We start from the raw sequence: 16622 nt of genomic DNA, 5'->3' as shown, positions 1-16622 counted from the left end.
CATCGGAGAGACCCGTAATACTGTTCTGAAACATGCGGAGGAAGAGAAGCCAATGCGATGTAATTCCTCCCAGGTATGGGGATATTTCACACTGAAATGGGGGGTGCTGGCGGATTTCTTTGCAGCGCCAGTTGTTCTAATCGCTGCGCTTGACTTCAAGGTGTAACCTTTATTATTGTTCGGTCTGAAACGGCGCGCCCAGTGACGGGTGGTGCAGCAATATTGTTGTTCGGGTGGAAATCGGGAGAAAGGTCGGTCCGGGAGATTTTCGGGAGGGGCTTTGAAACATCGGGAGGGTTGACATGTCTGGTCATGTCTGGTCATCGCAGGAGCACAAACTCACAGCAGAGTGGGATAAACTGCAGAGGCTCGAGACCCTTCTAGAGCCATGCAGGGAAATCAGTCTAACTTATCAAATAACATTGATTTGATTATTTTCTGGAATGAATTAAAAATCAAATATCAATAACATGTATTTATGTAAAAAAAAAAAATTATGATAATAATAATGATAATTATGTATCTGTGTCCTGTTATTTATCTTTATTATGCATTTCAGAAAGAAAAAATTGTTAGGATTCAGGTGATTAATCATGATTAATCCACTGAAAATTCTGATTAATTTGATTAAAATTTTTAATCATTTGACAGCCCTAATAAAAATGTTTTAACTATCAAGCTAATTAGCCAACTCTGAAGATTCTGTGCTTGGACCGATTTTATTTACCTCATTTACACTCTTTTAGGCGATGTCATCAGAAAACACTGCATAAAGACAATACTCAATCTGTCAATCAAGCCCAAAAATATGGCGTCAGATCAGTCTGGATAATTGAAAATGCACACAGAAGGATTTACAAATACATTTCAATGCACATATCAATAAATGATGGTTCATTTGTGGATGTGGATGGATTGGAGGGAGGACTATAATCTCTTTTGTAAAATAGTGTCTCGTAGAAGGTGGAGGGAGGAGGAGCCTGGGAGGTCAAGGAGGCTTGAAAAGATGGAGCAGAGTTTTCGGGAGTTAGAGAATGAGGATTGATTTCTGTTTGGTACAATGAGCTTTTCACTGGAGAAAGAAGAGATTGATAAGCGAGCCGTCATCACGTCATTCCTTTCTGCTGCTCGCATAGTGGCTCTCACTGAGTCCACCACGGGGCCGGGGACAACTGGAGGACCTGTTGTGATGTCACAGGACAGATGGAATCCAGACGGGGGGAAGTAGAGTTAAGATGCATGAGAGAGAAGGAGTCCGTTGAAGGGAGGGTTGATAGGACAGAGCGGGCCAGAGAGGGAGCGAATGTGACCAAGGACAGGTACAGAGTCAGGTGATGTGGCACGGTAGCTGGACAGTAAGAGACCACCAGGGGGAGACATGGAGTGGAGTTACTTTGAGGTTTGATGTAGAGCAGTTTCTGGTGAAATATTAAAATGATCAAATATTTCATGGTGTTTCATGTATCATACATAAAAATACATGTATGTACAGAAGACGTCGTCATTGTAGTCACTTGTGTTGCACAATGTTTCTTTTCAGTGCAGAACATCACACTAAATGACACCAACACAGGAGAGACAGGTACACAACCACAACACAACCCAACACTGAGACATGTTGACATACACAGTCCTGTATGTCATGAATTTACCAATATATAATTATGATACACAGTATTAGTATCAAAATATCCTTAAAGTACCAAAAGTACTCACAATGCAGAACGATATATATTATAGATATGTTCAGCATTCTAACAGTGGAGCTCATAACTCATCCATCCATCCATCTTCAAACCGCTTATCCTGCACTCAGGGTCGTGGGGGGGGGGGGGGGGAGCTGGAGTCTATCTCAGCTAACTTTGGGCGAGAGACAGGGTTCACCTTGGATCGGTCGCCAGCCAATCGCAGGGCAACACAGAGACAAACAACCATTCACACTCACATCCACACACCTACAGGCAATTTAGACTTCCCAATCAACCGGATCCCCAGAGCAGGTCTTTGGACTGTTGGAGGAAGCCGGAGAACCAGAGAGAACCCACGCAGACACGGGGAGAACATGCAGACTCCACACAGGAAGGCCACTGGGTGGAGTTGCACCCAGGACCTTCTTGCTGTGAGGCCAACCACCACACCACCGTGCTGCCCCTCTCAATAATAACTCAATAATATTTAATAAAACATAAACATTTCTGAGTTGATTAATAATCTGATGTATTACAGTAAAAAGTAATTTATGTAACTCTAAGGCAAAGTACAGTAAAAGTAAAACAGATACCTCTGAGATGTGGACGAGGTGAAGTATGGGAGAACTTGTAAATACCTAATTCGTAAGTCCTGGTACCTCAGATTTGTACAGTAATTACAGTGCATGATCATATGTTTAAATAAATAAGAACAAGTAGAACAGGAAGTATAATCCGAATAAGACCTGCTATCTTCCTGTAAGGTCCATATACTGTATATATATATATATGGAATATATGTATATGTCAATATCTGATGTATTACAGTAAAAAGTAATTTATGTAACTCTAAGGCAAAGTACAGTAAAAGTAAAACAGATACCTCTGAGATGTGGACGAGGTGAAGTATGGGAGAACTTGTAAATACCTAATTCGTAAGTCCTGGTACCTCAGATTTGTACAGTAATTACAGTGCATGATCATATGTTTAAATAAATAAGAACAAGTAGAACAGGAAGTATAATCCGAATAAGACCTGCTATCTTCCTGTAAGGTCCATATACTGTATATATATATATGGAATATATGTATATGTCAATATCAATATCAAAATACATATATATTTACAGTTCGTAACTCTCGTCCTTATCTTTGTTTTTGTCACTCTAAAGATGGAGATCTTTCACCACTGATCAACGTCCTCGGGTGATGTCACTTGAGTCAAAGTAACCGCTCTCAGCGCACTGCAACCTATAAGAGCGTTCAGCTTCTTATTCTCTGGTACAGCTACATTCAGGAAGCTGATGTGACAGTTGGACTCGTCCTGCGGCGCTTGGCGCTATGATAACAATGATGATGATGTCAGCGGGCAGCAGGGGGCGCTGCCACAGGCCCTGCAGTGACTGTGCAGCACGAGGGCGGCGGTCAACACAATCACGGCCAGCGTCACGCCAGCCAACACCAGCAGGACGATGAGCTGGATATCTGACAGGCCGGCGGCACTGCGCTCGTTCACCGTCACCCTAAAGGGCCTGTCGCCATGACGACTGCCGTTCCTGCCGGTCCTCTCGTCATGATCCCTGACGGTCAGGCGAGGTAGAGCCCCGTCTGCCCCCCCTTCCCTCCCTAGCACGGTCCCAGGCTCTAGGCTCCCCGGCCCACTCTCGCATGTGGCTCCGGTGTAACCGGGCCGGCAGACGCATTGGAAGCCCCCGGCGCGGTCCAGGCATCGGCCGGCGTGGAGGCAGGGCCGGCTGGCGCAGTCGTCCAGGTTGACAGTGCAAAAGCGTCCGGTGAAGCCGGCGGGACAGATGCACGAGAAGTGGTTGATGCCGTCCGAGCAGGTGGCACCGTTTGCACACGGTCTCATCAGGCAGTCGTCCACGTCGGTTTCACAGCGCCGACCCGTGAAGCCGGCTAGGCAGCGGCACGACAGGTCCTCTGCGAAGCCGTCGCCGTCCTCACAGAGGCCGCCATTTTTACACGGAGACCTGGAGACAAAACATATTAATATTATTTCAATATTAGTGCCTGCTATCTACAACGGAGCAGCTGCTATCTACAATGTAACATAGCTTGTAGCGACCATCTGACTAGGTGTGAGCTGGCTATCTATGATCAAAAAGTTCTAGACTTAAAGTGTTGTTCTAACTTAGTAATATATAATAATAGTTAAGCTTTGTCCTAAAAAAAGACAGTACCCATCTCATCCTCTAAGACACAAAATCATCTAAAGCAGGATCCTCAGAGACTTTACTCAGATCAACTTGTTTACATTCCCTCAAAGAACAAAGAACCTGCACAGACCTCCTCAGGTGACAAGGCCCGGTCTTCAGTTGGCAGTGTCGGCCGTGGAACCCGTCGGCACAAACACAGGCGTAGTCGCCGCTGTCCTCCAATACGCAGGCCCCTCCGTTCTGACAGGGCGACTTCTCCAAGCACACCGTCAGGTCTGAAAGATGTCAGACCGGGTCAGACCATGTCAGACAATAGAACCAAAATGAGGGAGGGAGGTACCAGACCTTTATCGCAGAAACGCCCCCCCCAGCCTGGCTCACAGCCACACTGCCAGGGCTGCTGACAGGAACCGTGGAGACAGCCGGGCGTCGGTACGCAGCGGTCACAACGCTCGCCGTCCCAGCCAGGGTCGCACCTGGAGACACAAAGCGTTTGTCACTAAAACATCATTCTGCAGGTTCCGAATGTTGGAGTCTCGCACCAGTAGGATGAAAACACAGATACCGACTCTCTACTCTACGATCAGGGCTCCATCTGAACAACCACAGTCCACTAAGCTACTGCTGAAGCCCTACAAAGGAGGAAATGACTCTACTTCTGTGTAGAGACCAGCAGGGGGCGACTTCTCTGCTCCCATAGACGTCTATGAGGAAATGACTCTACTTCTGTGTAGTGACCAGCAGGGGGCGACTCCTCTGCTCCCATAGACGTCTATGAGGAAATTACTCTACCTCTGTGTAGTGACCAGCAGGGGGCGACTCCTTTGCTCCCATAGACGTCTATGAGGAAATTACTCTACCTCTGTGTAGTGACCAGCAGGGGGCGACTCCTTTGCTCCCATAGACGTCTATGAGGAAATTACTCTACCTCTGTGTAGTGACCAGCAGGGGGCGACTCCTTTGCTCCCATAGACGTCTATGAGGAAATGACTCTACTTCTGTGTAGTGACCAGCAGGGGGCGACTCCTTTGCTCCCATAGACGTCTATGAGGAAATTACTCTACCTCTGTGTAGTGACCAGCAGGGGGCGACTCCTTTGCTCCCATAGACGTCTATGAGGAAATTACTCTACCTCTGTGTAGTGACCAGCAGGGGGCGACTCCTTTGCTCCCATAGACGTCTATGAGGAAATTACTCTACCTCTGTGTAGTGACCAGCCGGGGGCGACTCCTTTGCTCCCATAGACGTCTATGAGGAAATGACTCTACTTCTGTGTAGTGACCAGCAGGGGGCGACTCCTTTGCTCCCATAGACGTCTATGAGGAAATGACTCTACTTCTGTGTAGTGACCAGCAGGGGGCGACTCCTCTGCTCCCATAGACGTCTATGAGGAAATGACTCTACTTCTGTGTAGTGACCAGCAGGGGGCGACTCCTCTGCTCCCATAGACGTCTATGAGGAAATGACTCTACTTCTGTGTAGTGACCAGCAGGGGGCGACTCCTCTGCTCCCATAGACGTCTATGAGGAAATGACTCTACTTCTCTGTACTGACCAGCAGGGGGCGACTCCTCTGCTCCCATAGACGTCTATGAGGAAATTACTCTACTTCTGTGTAGTGACCAGCAGGGGGCGACTCCTCTGCTCCCATAGACGTCTATGAGGAAATGACTCTACTTCTGTGTAGTGACCAGCAGGGGGCGACTCCTCTGCTCCCATAGACGTCTATGAGGAAATGACTACTTCTGTGTAGTGACCAGCAGGGGGCGACTCCTCTGCTCCCATAGACGTCTATGAGGAAATGACTCTACTTCTCTCTTGATTTATTCCCTCAGTAAACATTGTAAACATGAGTTTATGGTCTCAGTCTCTAGTTTAAAGTCTTCTTCAATGCAGCATGATGTTCATTTAGTAAATGATGGTTCACAATGATGGTCAAACAGACCATAAAGCAGGGGAGGCTTTAGGGCGGGGCTACACAATGAAGCAGTTTAGGGGGGCGGGTGATCAATCGTTCAGTCAACAATCAGTGGATCAATGGTCCACTGATTGACTGATCGATTGATCACCCGCCTTGAAGTTGGTCTGAAGTTGTGATCGAGCAGTGGAGCATGTCACCTGCAGGCTCCGGACTCGTCACAACGGCTATTGGTGATGTTACAGCTGCAGCCACTTCCTGCAAAGAGAAATACAAGGGCAGACTTTGATTGGCAAATATTGATTGATAATATATTTTATTATACTTTTATTTTTATCTTATTTCTGCACTACGTTGTCATTATTGTACTGTCTACCGTCATGCACCAACCGCCAAGTCAAATTCCATCTATGTCTAACATATGATGGCAATAAACGTTTCCTGATTCCTGGTTCAGTGTGAGGAGTTTCATAATAAAAACATCCTAACAAGCTATCAGAGCTAGACGGGAGACTGTCATGTGACTATCCCTACAGTATATAGTATATGTGTATGTAAATAACAAAAATCAGCAGGCAAAAAAAATCAGGTGGCGGCACGGATCTCTGCATGTCTGACTGACATCTCCCAGTGGATGTCCGCTCATCACCTGAAGATCAACCCCGACAAGACCGAACTACTTTTCTTCCCTGGAAAAACCTCTCCACTCAGGACCTGACTGTTAACTTTGGCGACTCCGTGTTAACGCCCACTCTGACTGCTTGGAACCTCGGCGTGACACTTGACTCTCCCTGACTGCCAACATCACAGCGACATCACGATCCTGTAGATACACGCTCTACAACATCAGGAGAATACGACCCCTTCTCACTCAGAAGGCGGCACAGGTACTGATTCAGGCTCTTGTCATCTCCCGCCTTGACTACTGCAACTCTCTGCTGGCAGGTCTCCCTGCTGCCGCCATACGACCACTGCAGCTCATCCAGAATGCAGCAGCTCGACTGGTCTTCAACCTTCCGAAATACTCCCACACCACTTCTCCGTTCTCTTCACTGGTTACCAGTGGCTGCCCGCATCCAGTTCAAAACATTGCTACTGACGTACCATGCTGTGAATGGATCGGGACCAGTCTACATCCGGGACATGGTTAAACCCTACACCCCAACCCGCACACTCCGATCTGCATCTGTCAAGCGGCTTGTTCCTCCCTCACTGAGAGAAAAGCACTCGGCGAGATCGCGACTCTTTGCTGTCCTGGCTCCCAGATGGTGGAATGAGCTCTCCGATGACATCGGGTCTGCAGAGAGCCTCTACATCTTCCGTCGAAAACTCAAGACACACCTCTTTAGACTCTACCTTGAATAAAACACTAGCAAACCGTAGCACTAACAAATGATAGCACTTAAATTGTACTTATAATGGCACTTTTCTATAACATGTTTTGAAACTGCTTATTTGATGAAAATTGTACTTTCTTGTTACTTGTTCTTCTGAGTTTGAGTCTCTATGTGGAAATGCACTTATTGTACGTCGCTTTGGATAAGTGTCAGCTAAATGACATGTAATGTAATGTAAAAAAGCACCTTTCTTTAATATGATATCAGTGGCATTAAATATTATGATTGTTATTGATCGATTCCTTATTAATAATACATTAATTGACTGTACCAGTACTTATACTTGACTTTCATTTTGTGAACCAAATCATGATTATTCTTATATAATATTTATTATCACAGCTATTATCCTTATTAACAATGCTGATAATAATAATCTCTGTCCTTAAATCTTAACAGGATGAGGTGTGACCTTACCTTGACCTCTGCAGGGCCCGACGAGGAGGATAAAGACACAGCAGCTCGGCAGGAAGAACGACGCTCTGACTGGAGACATGTTGGAGACCTGGAGGACCAAGAGACAGACGTGTTGTTGGAGACTGACCTGGGGTCAGTGGGGCAGCGCTCTGTGAACAGACTCCTGAAAGCAGAGACGCCTCAAGCTCAAAGGTCTGAAACAGCAGCTGATCCTGGATCAGCTGCTCACACATAACTCCCGACATCACAGACCAGCAGCTGGATCAGACAGGACAGGAAGTCAGATAGATCAGACTTTAGATTTGTCCAGGTAGTATACAGAGTACCTGAGCAGGTAGAGAACAGAGTACCCGAGCAGGTAGAGAACGGAGTACCCGAGCAGGTAGTGAACAGAGTACCTGAGCAGGTAGAGAACAGAGTACCTGAGCACGTAGTGAACCAAGTACCTGAGCAGGTAGTGAACAGAGTACCTAAGCACGTAGTGAACAGAGTACCTGAGCAGGTAGAGAACAGAGTACCTGAGCACGTAGTGAACCAAGTACCTGAGCAGGTAGTGAACAGAGTACCTGAGCAGGTAGAGAACAGAGTACCTGAGCACGTAGTGAACCAAGTACCTGAGCAGGTAGTGAACAGAGTACCTAAGCACGTAGTGAACAGAGTACCTGAGCAGGTAGAGAACAGAGTACCTGAGCAGGTAGAGAACAGAGTACCCGAGCAGGTAGTGAACAGAGTACCTGAGCACTTAGTGAACAGAGTACCTGAGCAGGTAGTGAACACAGTACCTGAGCACGTAGTGAACAGAGTACCTGAGCACTTAGTGAACAGAGTACCTGAGCAGGTAGAGAACAGAGTACCTGAGCAGGTAGTGAACAGAGTACCTGAGCAGGTAGAGAACACAGTACCTGAGCAGGTAGTATACAGAGTACCTGAGCAGGTAGTGAACAGAGTACCTGAGCAGGTAGAGAACACAGTACCTGAGCAGGTAGAGAACACAGTACCTGAGCAGGTAGAGAACACAGTACCTGAGCAGGTAGTATACAGAGTACCTGAGCAGGTAGAGTGTATTGATGAAATGCAGAGGAATAAACATTGAGGAACATGAAGCATCATGTGACTAAAACCGTCATCCCATCTACACATGGAGTATATACTTCTTCCTCTTCTAATAATAATAATCAGCTGACACTAACAATCAGACACATGGTCTGAGTGCTAAGCTAAACGCACACGAGGACCACAGGATGTCACTCATGTGATGTCCTTCCAGCTTCCTGTTCCTACCTGCTGCTTACTGTTTGTTGTTGTTGTTGTTGTTGTTCTGCTGGTTCGCAATCTTTAGACCTCCTGGTTGGTCCTCACAGATCTTTTGATGTGTGTGCCTGTTTCTTCTTCTCCTTCGTCCTCTTGCTTCTATCTCCAGTCGGCTCAGCCTGTTGCTGTAGCGACTGACCTCGGGGCGCGCTGCCCACACACTCGACTGGCAGGCGGCTGCAAATAACGAGCAGGATCATTTTTCTGGAGATTACAGTCAGGAACACAAGACAGGAACTGACATGCCTGTGTTTGTGTGTGTGTGTGTGTGTGTGTGTGAATGTGCTGTGGTATGTGAGGGAGGAAGACACTCGGTCACATACACACATTTCTTTTCTTTCAGTATGTTTGCTCGAGAAAGAAAAGAATGAACGGAGTGTGTTTGAGAATGGAAGGCAACAGGTGGCCAATCTAAAACACACACAGACACACACACGCCGACACACACACACTCTGTGTTCTCAGTAAAGGATTCTCAAACCTTTATTTTTAACAAAGTACATTTACTCAACTACATAAGTACAGGTGCTTGTACTTTCTAATTTCTGCTGTATAAATCTCAGAGGTATTTATAATACATGTTTTACAATAAGTGCATTTCAACCATAAGGATACAAACTCAGAAGAACAAAAATCAAAAAGGGGCAATTTCATCAAAATATGTTGTAAATATGTAAGTAGTAAAGCTGTAATACACCAGGAAGTGATGTCATTGCCAATGTTGTGGACATTTGATGTTTCATCATTCAGCTCCTGTGAAACTTCACCAGGGGTCAGAGGTCACCGCCAGGTCAGAACTGAGTCCTGATAGTGGATCCAACATAAGTTTGAGTTTGACTAATTTTAAATGAACATATTTGAACATATGTCTCCGTTTAAATGGACTTCCTGTCAGCTCCTTGCATTGATCAGTCGTTGTGTTTCTCTCCTCACAGGTTCACATTGTTTGTGGTTCTATTGTGACCTGGTTCTATTGTGACCTGGTTCTATTGTGACCTGCTATTCTATACTAACACTGGTACTTCATCTTAATCTTCTATGTCCATTACACCTTATAGCAGTAGCAGTCATTTCTCCATCGTTATTCTGCTTACTGATCAACATTTTAATCATTTCTGTCATATAAATATTTTACCTGATCACATGACATCACACTCTGGCCATCATGATCAAGGGATATTATAGATTATAGATTAAATATTATTTCCCTCTTCTCTCATTTTGGAGGAGCCTTTTCTTTAAAGATGTGATGGTAAACACACTGTAAAATACTATATGAAGTAATATATAAAGTACAAATACTAATACCACACTGTGAAATACTATATTATACTACGAATGCTAACACCATACTGTACAAATACTCTGTTAAAGTATGAGTACTAATACCACACGATACTATGTAAAATGTCTTCAGGTGTCCAAAGAGTCAGTAAAGGCAGCACACCTCAGTAGAAAAAAACAGATCAGGTATTTGATGAAACCTTAAGCCAAGTTTGTGCTTCTGTGTTTTCAGAGAAACGTAAGGACACACAGAGCCTCTTGGGTGTTTCGACCCATTTCTCTAAACTAGCATCAAAAGCTCACGCAGCCTGCAAGGCTGTGATTGGTCTGCTAACTACATCCTTTCAGGAGTCTCACATTTCCGGTTTCATAGCATAATTCCGCCATTATTAAAACAAAGATATTTTACGAGAGTTTGAAGAGTTTTTGTCAAAAGAAATATGACCACTGATACAAGCCGTTATTGGCGGACAATAAGGATGCGATAATGGCGTCCAATCCATGGACGCAGATCTCCACAAACGTCGGTTTTCTGATCGATTGGTGAACAAAGTTGTGGAGCAAAATACGGGACAAATATGTCTGCAGTGTCGATGCAGGGTGCAAAAAAGTCTCTCTAAACCAACGACTTCCACACACAAAGACGTCACTCTCTAGGTCGTCTTCAACAAAGAAGACGAGAGGCCCATCTTGTCTCTTTTGTATATCGATTTGATTTGCAAGCCTCCACCCGTCGTCGGGCGTAGCGCCCACCGGTCGGATCGTCAGCACCAATCCTCCCTATGAATTTAGTGGTCTGCGTTCAATTGAAGTGGCCCGGACCTGAAATGAGTTTGACACCCCTGCCTTAGAGGTTTCCTTTAGGTCCAGAAACACTGGACCCTACCTCATCCATAGTGCAATGGGAAAGCCAGAAGATGGTCGGTCCACATCTCTGTGGGTATCAAACTTGTGATGTCTGTAAATGATCTACATCCAAGCTCTCTGACTAATCCTAAGCTAACATTAGCTACCCATCTGCCGTCAGAAGACCACAGGGCACAAGATTCCAGGAGGATAAGATGAGCTGAAACACTCCTTTCAGGTCCTCAACGAAGCAAACTGACATCTACAAAAGTAAGGAATCAACAGAATCAAACAATGATGTTTCCTTTAAACGGCTCGAAGTGGCCGATCACCCAATCAGCTGGAGCGGTTGTTGTTAAAGCTGCATTTGTTAAGTGTGAAGCTGGTCTGTGTGTGTGTGTGCATGTGTGTTTGTGTGTGTTGCATTAAGCTTCCCTATCATCACATTTGTGTAAAGAGAACAAAAGAGTTGTGTAGTTCTTACCTTCATCTGACAGGTTCCTGATGCTTGAACGTCACAAACATATTTAATATTCACGCTGTGTGCTGACCTTCAATGTACACACACACACACACACACATGGAGACACACACTCTCTCTCTGTTCCTCTGCAGCTTATTTTAAAGACTGTTTGAAGCTGCAGACAGACGACCAGGAGACCCGTCCTCCCTCTTCATATAACACACACCCTCTCGGCAGGGTCTGACCCAAACACACACACACACACACACACACACTCATTTGCTGCAGTGTGTGTGCTGTGATATAGCTATAGTGTTAAATGAAATCCACCAATCAACATGAATCAACACACTGACACACTGACAGAAACACTGAGGACTCTGTCAGGTGTTAATAAGTGTTGATTGGACTTTCACGGTTAAAGTAAAATATGTGAGAGTTTGAGATTGTGTTAACTGCTGCAGGTCTGAAGCTAGAAAATGTTCCTCACTGATGAACTCATTACATTACTTGTCATTTAGCTTATTTTCTCAAAAGCGACCTACATTGCATTTTAACCCATGGCCTAAATCATGTTCTACTGTCCCCAGAAGCCTTTGTCTGAGACAAAAAGTTCTCGGAACAAAAACAAAGAAAGATTTGAGACACTAAGACAAGTCAGAGTCAAAACAACCATAAATCAAAGGGAACTAAATCACCTCTGAATCCAAACAACCATAAATCAAAGGGAACTAAATCACCTCTGAATCCAAACAACCATAAATCAAAGGGAACTAAATCACCTCTGAATCCAAACACCCTGGGAACTAAAACGCGTCTGAATCCAAACTCACAGGGAACTAAAACACATCTGAATCCAAACACCCTGGGAACTAAAACGCGTCTGAATCCAAACTCACAGGGAACTAAAACACGTCTGAATCCAAACACCCTGGGAACTAAAACGCGTCTGAATCCAAACTCACAGGGAACTAAAACACGTCTGAATCCAAACACCCTGGGAACTAAAACGCGTCTGAATCCAAACTCACAGGGAACTAAAACACGTCTGAATCCAAACACCCTGGGAACTAAAACGCGTCTGAATCCAAACTCACAGGGAACTAAAACACGTCTGAATCCAAACACCCTGGGAACTAAAACGCGTCTGAATCCAAACTCACAGGGAACTAAAACACGTCTGAATCCAAACACCCTGGGAACTAAAACACGTCTGAATCCAAACACCCAGGGAACTAAAACACGTCTGAATCCAAACACCCAGGGAACTAAAACATGTCTGAATCCAAACACCCAGGGAACTAAAACACGTCTGAATCCAAACACCCAGGGAACTAAAACATGTCTGAATCCAAACACCCAGGGAACTAAAACACGTCTGAATCCAAACACCCAGGGAACTAAAACACGTCTGAATCCAAACACCCAGGGAACTAAAACACGTCTGAATCCAAACACCCAGGGAACTAAAACATGTCTCAATCCAAACACCCAGGGAACTAAAACACGTCTGAATCCAAACACCCAGGGAACTAAAACATGTCTGAATCCAAACACCCTGGGAACTAAAAGACGTCTGAATCCAAACACCCAGGGAACTAAAACACGTCTGAATCCAAACACCCAGGGAACTAAAACACGTCTGAATCCAAACACCCGGGGAACTAAAACACGTCTGAATCCAAACACCCAGGGAACTAAAACATGTCTGAATCCAAACACCCTGGGAACTAAAACACGTCTGAATCCAAACACCCAGGGAACTAAAACACGTCTGAATCCAAACACCCAGGGAACTAAAACACGTCTGAATCCAAACACCCAGGAAACTAAAACATGTCTGAATCCAAACACCCACGGAACTAAAACACGTCTGAATCTAAACACCCAGGGAACTAAAAAACGTCTGAATCCAAACACCCAGGGAACTAAAACACGTCTGAATCTAAACACACAGGGAACTAACACAATTTCTTAATCCTAACATGTCATGTTACATGTCACGTAACATGTTCTTTACCCAGAAAGCTCTGCTGTTTAGTAGTAGGCCGTCTTCCTCAGTCTGATAATCCCAACAGATCGGTCTATCAGCTTCCAGGAGAAGTGTGTTGGCGGCGTGAGTGTTTGTATAGAAAGAATATTCTTTAAGTGTATCCGATCTAAGTTCAGATCAGTGAGCGCGGCTCTTCTCGGCAGGCTGAGACTCGTTTTCCCCTGAACAAGGTGCACCCTTTTTTGTCTTCAGGTTTGAGTGGAGAAACAGGCGGTATGCTGAGAGACCAGAGAACCACCATGATTTAGTGTGCACTACCAAGTACCAAGTATGTCTAAGTGGAAGATCAAAATACTCTTCATCCAAATCTTAAAGGGTTAAACCTAAATACAAGTTAGTTATAAAGACCTTCTTTATTCTGTTGTGAAGACATGCAGGAGACTATGTTCTTCTGCAGTCAGTCTGCTAGGTGTTCAACCACCTGAGAGACTTTAGCTTAATGGCCACTGAAGACAAAACAAAGACCAGTAGAACCGCTAGAATCCTCACAGCACGACTCATTCAGGTTAGTAAAGTGCAAACAGAACGATGAAAACAACGCATGAATTAAATCATTTTGAGAACAGTATCATAAGGCATCAATGTGCTAAATTAAAAGCTATGATAACAGTAGCATTAGTAAAGCAGTGGGAATCAAATGGAAAAAAGACAAAGCAGTAGAATAGAATAAAGATTTACAACTTAAATACAATAAAAAAAGACTCCACTAGAATTATGAAAATGTCTTTCAAATTTTCTGAATGAAAGAACATCTTAAGTGGCTTAAAGGTTTTTTTTCCACATTGAGTTATGTGTCGTCTCTGGAACCTCGAACCTCGACGATTTAATCCCTGACAGATCAAAAATATCACCTGTTGTTGTTGGAGGTGTGTGTGTGTGTGTGTGTGCGTGCGTGCGCGTGTGTGCGTGCGTGCGTGTGTGTGTGCGTGCGTGTGTGTGTGAATGCAGCTGGTTGATGTGTGGAGTTAATATGTCATAGCTCACATACTGTCACCTACGAGGGGGGGACCACAGCCGATTATACCCCCCCCCCTTCCGTCTGCCAGTTTTAGTTGGAAAATGTGTCAACCAATATGAAGCTTCATGTGACATTAAAATGTCTCATAACAAAGAAAATAACTACAGATCAATAATCAATAATCTGATCCTCCGGACCTCCACAACCAGATCCATCTGTGGGGGCTCAAAGTGAGCGCCGGGTTGCATTCAACTGGTAGGCGGTAGGGGGGTCTGTGGGACACTAGAGGTGGGGGGGGGGGGGTCTGTGGGACGCTAAGGGGGTTTGTGGGACAATAGGGGGGGTCTGTGGGACACTAGGGGGGGTCTGTGGGGGTCTGTGGGACACTAGGGGGGGGGTCTGTGGGACACTAGGGGGGGTCTGTGGGACGCTAAGGGGGTTTGTGGGACAATAGGGGGGGGTCTGTGGGGGTCTGTGGGACACTAGGGGGGGGGTCTGTGGGACACTAGGGGGGGTCTGTGGGACACTAGGGGGGGTCTGTGGGGGTCTGTGGGACACTAGTGGGGGGGTGTTGAGGAGTTGATGAGGGTCTAACCTGCTGGATGAACTGTAGCAGGAGCAGCTGAGAGATTCCTCTCTGCTCTAAACTGTCAAACCACCTGCCTCACAATGCCTCTGTGTTTATACAGGAAGAAGAATGGAGGGGGGGGTAGCCTTGACACCCCCCACCCTCCTCACCAGAGCAGCTGAGAACCCCCTCCCACCCAGGTTTAACATTCAGAGGGAGCTTGAAGGATTCAGGACTCCCTTATTTACAACTTGCTACACTTTGTCCTCCACTGTCTCCTTCTCTCCTCCACTGTCTCCTTCTCTCCTCCCTATCCGCTCCCTTCCTTTGCTAACAAAGTCTCTCTTGGTACCAAACAAGGATTCAGCGGTGTGATGGATGAACACTATGTGACCTTTGACCCTGGGGACAAACACACGTGTGCGACAGCAGTTCAAAGATAAACATAAAAATGAGGTGACATTTTATCTGCAGCAGAGATAAAAGGCTTCAGATTATTGTCACTTTGTGGCCTGCGACGGTCCACAGGCATTTTTATTAAAGCATGTTATTTAACAAACTTGTATTTGTATTTCTACTGTTTATTCTAATAATTATATATGCAATATGTTTTATTCCAATTGTCCCGTCCGTTACGCATAATCAAATCCAAACCAGCTGAGCTTCTACCTCCGTCCACATGGATCCCGTCTTCTACAACGTGGGAAAAACCATCTCCGTCACGTATCAAACAAGAACCGATTCAAACGGAGGCATTAATGGACCTAAGCGCTGCTGACGTCACTACAGCAGCTCCGTCGCCCCCCCCCAAGTCAAGAAGACGGCAGCGCCGTCCACCAACGTCACACATTTGTGGAAGTTCTCCAAACTCAATTTTAATTCCAAAAAGGTATTAATAGAAAGAAGAAGCTCTACGCCGGCCTGAGATGGACACAAGACGCCATCCTGTCTCCATGTTGTAATCCGGCTTTCACCCCTCAGTGCCTCTCACTCACGTCCACCGTCTGTCCAACAATGAAACAATGAACCTTCATCCGCTTTGTTTTAATCCAGGTGCCCGACCGATGGATCCGAAGGTCACCGGGTCGGAGCCTTGGTGCTGCTAGTTAGCCATCGCTAAAGAGCCATTTAAGAAGATGCTGTTAACAAGCATGGGGATGACCAGCTGATAACAGCAACGCAGTCAGGAAACGTGTCCAACGTGTCCAACGTGTCAGGTTGAAGGCGGTAGTAAAAGTTATCGTCACAAATGGACACTGGTATTCAGTATTTCAAGTATTTAGTTGTAATTTTAAAGGTGGCAAACAGTTTACTGTATACAGATAAATACATGAGTAGATATTTGGCATTTGGAAGAAGTAGATCTCCAGGACTCTTGAAAAGTAGCTTGTGAGCCGAAAAAGTGTGGACACCCCTGTTTTGAATGATGGAGGGAGGACGGAAGACAAGGAGGGAGGAGAAGAGGACATGAGGAGACAGAAGATACAACACTCAACAACAGAAATGTCAAAATCAATCTGACAACATTGTGCGTTTAACAAGT

The 16622-nt window shown here is 45.4% G+C and overlaps 1 protein-coding gene across 1 annotated transcript; it reads right to left on the bottom strand.

The window, feature by feature from the left end:
• Positions 1-655: 655 nt before the first annotated feature.
• Positions 656-9730, bottom strand: dlk2 (delta-like 2 homolog (Drosophila)). Its single transcript, XM_062566709.1, has 7 exons — positions 9675-9730; positions 8889-8940; positions 7597-7684; positions 5983-6040; positions 4211-4341; positions 3996-4140; positions 656-3679 (listed from the first exon to the last, which is right to left on the bottom strand). The coding sequence occupies exons 1-7, from the start codon at positions 9728-9730 to the stop codon at positions 3028-3030; spliced, it is 1182 nt and encodes a 393-aa protein (XP_062422693.1). The 3' UTR covers positions 656-3027.
• Between the last annotated feature and the right edge of the window lie 6892 nt (positions 9731-16622).

This window comes from Pungitius pungitius, chromosome 13 (assembly GCF_949316345.1).
Source record: "Pungitius pungitius chromosome 13, fPunPun2.1, whole genome shotgun sequence".
NCBI classification, from domain to species: Eukaryota; Metazoa; Chordata; class Actinopteri; order Perciformes; family Gasterosteidae; genus Pungitius; species Pungitius pungitius.
Note: the sequence above shows the minus strand (reverse complement) of the source record. Positions and strands in the feature narration are given on the sequence as shown.